The following is a 4,613-nucleotide window of genomic DNA, read 5'->3' as shown; positions in this document are numbered from 1 at the left end:
ATTGTTATTATTATTATTATTATTATTATTACTATTATTATTATTATTATTATTATTACTTATTATTATTATTATTATTACTGTTATTATTATTATTATTATTATTATTACTATTATTATTATTATTATTATTATTGTTGTTGTTATTGTTGTTGTTGCAGCAACAACAACAAAACAACATCAACAACAAGGAAATAATACAATAAGGAAAGATTTTATAGTCCTAATGCATATATATTGTAATTATTCGATAGTACATTTGCATAATTAAATGGATAATTCTTTTTAATCTTATTCGATAACATTTCACCTATGCTATTATTCTTACATTTTAATTACAATTTCGATAATTAGTATTAGCATGAAACATTTTTTATCCTTCAAATGTGAAAGGAAGAAATGGAAATTTTAGTAATGGAATAATTAATTACAAATTAATAAACAAATAAACTAATTGAATAAAAGCACAAATGAAAATGATGGAAAAAAAAAGAAGCATATTAAATTAGTTCTATTAATGAATATTTGAAATAGACGGCATATGAGATCAAACAACCAATAAGTACTATCATATCAGAATTGATCTTTTCTTCATTGGTCACTATTAGAATTAATCTTTTCGTCATTGGTCACTATTAGAATTGATCTTTTCGTCATTGTTCACTATCAGAATTGATCTTTTTTTCATTGGTCCCTATTAGAATTGATCTTTTTTCATTGGTCACTATTAGAATTGATCTTTTCTTCATTGGTCACTATCACTATTAATCTTTTCCTCATATCGGAATTGATCTTTTCTTCATTGACCATTATCAGTATTAATCTTTTCTTCATTGAATTGTTCTTTTCTTTAGCCTCTTTCTTTTTTTTAAGGAATTCAAATTTTAAAAATATCAAAAAAAAATTTGTCATATTTCAAATCTATTCATCCCTTTTTGCTTACTATATTTCTCAATAAATTAGAAATGAAAATGAAATTATGATGGAATTTTGACTAAATGAAGATTAGCCTTCCTGAAAATGGAATTAAGCATTTTGTTAAGTTTCATTTAGCTTAACTCGTTTTTCCGTTAAATCAAGTGCTTCCAATTCATCATCCCCATTTTCCCATTTTTCATCATAAATCCTCTTTGATATCATATTCACGTTCATCAGATCACGTTTCACTTGCGTGATCTCCGCTTTAGTATGCGAACATGGCGCAATTCGTATTTTTCTACAATTTCACTTCATTATATTTTTTCATTTAATTTTACAACTTTTTTTCTACACCATACCGTAACCATTATTTGTTCTATTACAAATAAAATATTTCAACACGAAATGAAACTGAATTAATTTCTGCAAAAGAATTTAATTATTATTATTTTTCAAATATTTCAAATGCTTTTTCTTATTTAAATACCCATTTATGGATTGCCATAATTTACTTATCCATTCATAGATTACAATAATTCATTTATTCATTTTGAAAAATTACTGGAATTTACTTACTTATTTTATAGGTTATCAAAATTTACTCACCTATTTACAGGTTATTACAGTTCATTTACTCATTTATTTACTTACCTATCAGGAGTAGCATTTTGGATGAGATTATTGGTATTGTTATTTTCCAATTTTCTCTGTCCTGATATTACATTTCGATTACTTTCTTTATCGCTCGTTAAATTTCCAATTGAAGTACCATTAAATGTAGTATATAACGATGAAGCATGTAATAATAATTCTATGTATGCTATAATATATACATATAGTAAATTTTCGTTTTATCTTTTCCAGAAAAGTAAAATTACAAGTTTCCGATTTTATCTCTCCCATAAGTTAAACCATAAATTTTCATTTTATCTTTTCCGGAAATTAAAGAAATTTTACAGACTGATAATTTATTAAAAATTAATTGAAAGAATGGAAATGAAGAAAAATGAAATTAAATCATATAAAATGATCGATTTATTACAAAAAAAAAAAAAAAAAACGAAATTATTTGTTTTAAAGAGTATTAAATGAATTTTCAAGTTACTATAACTAATTACTTACATTGTAAAAGATTTGAAAGTTCCGGAATTTGATTGTTATTATTATTATTATTACTGACAGTAGTGTTAACATTACTTTGCATATACGATAACTTTTCACCGGTAAGTGGATTGATCCGGATTGTTTCACTATCACATATTTCCATGCAACTATTTTGCAAACGCATTGTATTATAATCTTGAAAAATTGCTGTTTTCCTGAAAAAAAAATATATATATATAATGAAATCGAACAAGAAAAAAAAATAAAAATAATTTTAAAAAAAATGAAAAATTTTGTTTAATTAATAATCCTTCTAATGGAGTTCTTCTTTTTTTTCTTTTGAAATTAACAAAAAATTTATGAAAAAAAGAAAACGAAATAATTAAAATCATTTTTAAAAAAGATTTTTTTTTAAATTTAATTCAAAAAAACAAAATCAATAATTCTCTTTCTTTTTTTTAATTTAATTCTTTCTTTTTTTTTTTTTTTTATTAATTACATTTCACAATAATACTTACAATGGTGTAGCAATAACTAAATTATCACCACCATTTTTATCATCATAAATTTGAAGTTGAACAATACGATCATAACGTTTGAGGAATGATTCATCCATTAATATTTCAGCAATTCCCTGTTTGAAATCTTTGATTTGTTCCGCAGAAAGTGATCCCATCAATGGTTTATCATTACGATCTCTGTTTATGCAAAAATATTTTTCATTCATTTTACAATTGTATTTTCTTGTTATTTGAAAAAAAAAAAAGTTCAAAAAATTCGCAAAAAAAATTCAAATTTTCAAAAGATTTTAAAACAAAAAATATTCAAAAAAAAATTAAAATTTTTTCCGATTAAAAATTAATTATTTAAAAGGATTAGTTAAAAATAATTTGGAATGTTTCAAAATTAGTTTCATTTTTTTTCCCTTAATTTTATACCAAAATATTATCATTTCCTAGTTTTAAGCTTAACTATCATATTAATGCTTTTATGTTATTTAGGCTTATTTATTGCCATTCTTTTATACTTTTAAAAATTGACATAATTAATTGGCTAATTAAATGATCAATTGATTCCGATAATTAATTAGGATTAAAATTAAAGTAATTATGATGATTAATGATAATAATGGTTAACTTTGTAACATTTTTAAGTTAATTAAATATTTGTGCATATGAATGAATTAATTGGACACGGTTACCAAAAAAAAAAAAAGGAAGAAAGCTATAGCATACAATGGAAAAATTATTAGTAAGCCAAGGCATACTTGTTAAAATTTGTAAATGCAAATGAAATATAGCCAGCATTTTCATCACAAAATCGCAAATAAATAGCTTTTGTCAAAGTGTCACATTTCTTGTCATTTTCTTCGGTTCTTTTGAAAACTTTCGCAACATTTTGTATGCTTGTAAAGGTTAAAATTCTGCAAATTAATCATAAATAATAAAAATTTAATTATAAAAATTAATTAATTAATTTCATGCATTTACCAAAAATTGTTAAAATTCCTTAGTAAAATGATAGTGATTAGATTAATTATCTGTTATAGTAATTATCATTGATTATTTGTTACTATAAAAATTTAATATCGATTGATAGTGATTAGATTTAATACATTTTATAATGATCAAATTGATTTACCTATTATTATATAAGCTTAACATTGATGGATAATCATTCGTTGGAACTGTTGGCTTTTTCATTTTAGCAGCTATAAAAATTTCATTAAATATGACAAAACTTTGAAATTAACCATAGAAATTATCATAAAATATAGGATAGAAATATTGATTAGCATTTGATTCTTTAATCATTTTGATAAAAGTCTAGTAAGCTAAGATAATTTTAGCTATTAGCTAATAATAAGGAATATGACTAAGACTAAATGATTGGTGAGAACGATATTTAATAAATAAAATGCAAATAGCTAAATAATTTTTAAAACAAATTTTCTAAAATGATATATAATTTTGAATTTTAAAATATTTTAACTAATTAAAATGTTAACAAAAAATTCTTTTACTTTTAATTTGTTATACAATAAGTAATTAAGACAATAAGCTGTTACATTGTTAAATTAATCATTTAATTACATTATTACTAGAATTTTAATATGAATTTCCCACATTTCTTATCAATATTTGATATTGTTGGACAAAATTTGTGACCAACATCGATAATTATTTCCGTTGCACGATATAACCATTGCCAGAGATTATGTTGTAATTCGGTATTATTATCCGCAAGACTAATACATTTATTCTACAAAAATTCATTAATTGATATTATTTGATAACAATTATTGATTCGATAACAATTATTTGATAGGATTTATTATCTCATTATTTGTTAACAATTGTTTATTTCTTTGAAATTTAAAATATCACCAAATTTGAAGTTTTCTTTTTTTTCAACAAACATAATTGTGAAAGTGATTTCAATTAAAAGTTTCATTAAATATTTCATCTACATATGTTTCGTTCGTTTTATTATTATTATTATTGTTATTGTTATTATTATTATTATTATTATTATTATTATTATTATTATTATTATTATTATTATTATTATTATTATTATTATTATTATTA

The 4,613-nt window shown here is 21.8% G+C and overlaps 3 protein-coding genes across 3 annotated transcripts in view; all 3 read right to left on the bottom strand.

Annotated features, from left to right (window-relative positions):
* Window positions 1–1,038: 1,038 nt before the first annotated feature.
* Window positions 1,039–2,749, bottom strand: LOAG_12854 (hypothetical protein; the record flags this gene model as incomplete). The annotated part of the gene is made up of 4 exons (XM_003148366.1): window positions 1,039–1,216; window positions 1,570–1,738; window positions 2,041–2,237; window positions 2,541–2,749. The coding sequence occupies 4 exons, from the start codon at window positions 2,747–2,749 to the stop codon at window positions 1,039–1,041; spliced, it is 753 nt and encodes a 250-aa protein (XP_003148414.1).
* Window positions 2,750–3,270: 521 nt separating this feature from the next.
* LOAG_12853 (hypothetical protein) lies at window positions 3,271–3,725 on the bottom strand (the record flags this gene model as incomplete). Its single annotated transcript, XM_003148365.1, has 2 exons — window positions 3,271–3,445; window positions 3,664–3,725. The coding sequence occupies 2 exons, from the start codon at window positions 3,723–3,725 to the stop codon at window positions 3,271–3,273; spliced, it is 237 nt and encodes a 78-aa protein (XP_003148413.1).
* A 397-nt stretch (window positions 3,726–4,122) lies between these two features.
* The window catches only part of LOAG_12966 (hypothetical protein), a gene marked incomplete at both ends in the record, with an annotated part of 5,041 nt that continues 4,550 nt past the window's right edge, over window positions 4,123–4,613 (bottom strand). The window contains one exon of the mRNA XM_020448626.1: window positions 4,123–4,284. Within this exon, the coding sequence (XP_020301248.1) occupies window positions 4,123–4,284 (162 nt within the window). The remainder of the gene's footprint in view (window positions 4,285–4,613) is intronic.

This window comes from Loa loa (assembly GCF_000183805.2).
Source record: "Loa loa unplaced genomic scaffold supercont3.108, whole genome shotgun sequence".
NCBI lineage: Eukaryota > Metazoa > Nematoda > Chromadorea > Rhabditida > Onchocercidae > Loa > Loa loa.
The sequence above is the reverse complement of the archived record's forward strand: the minus strand, read 5'-3'. Positions and strand labels throughout refer to the sequence as shown.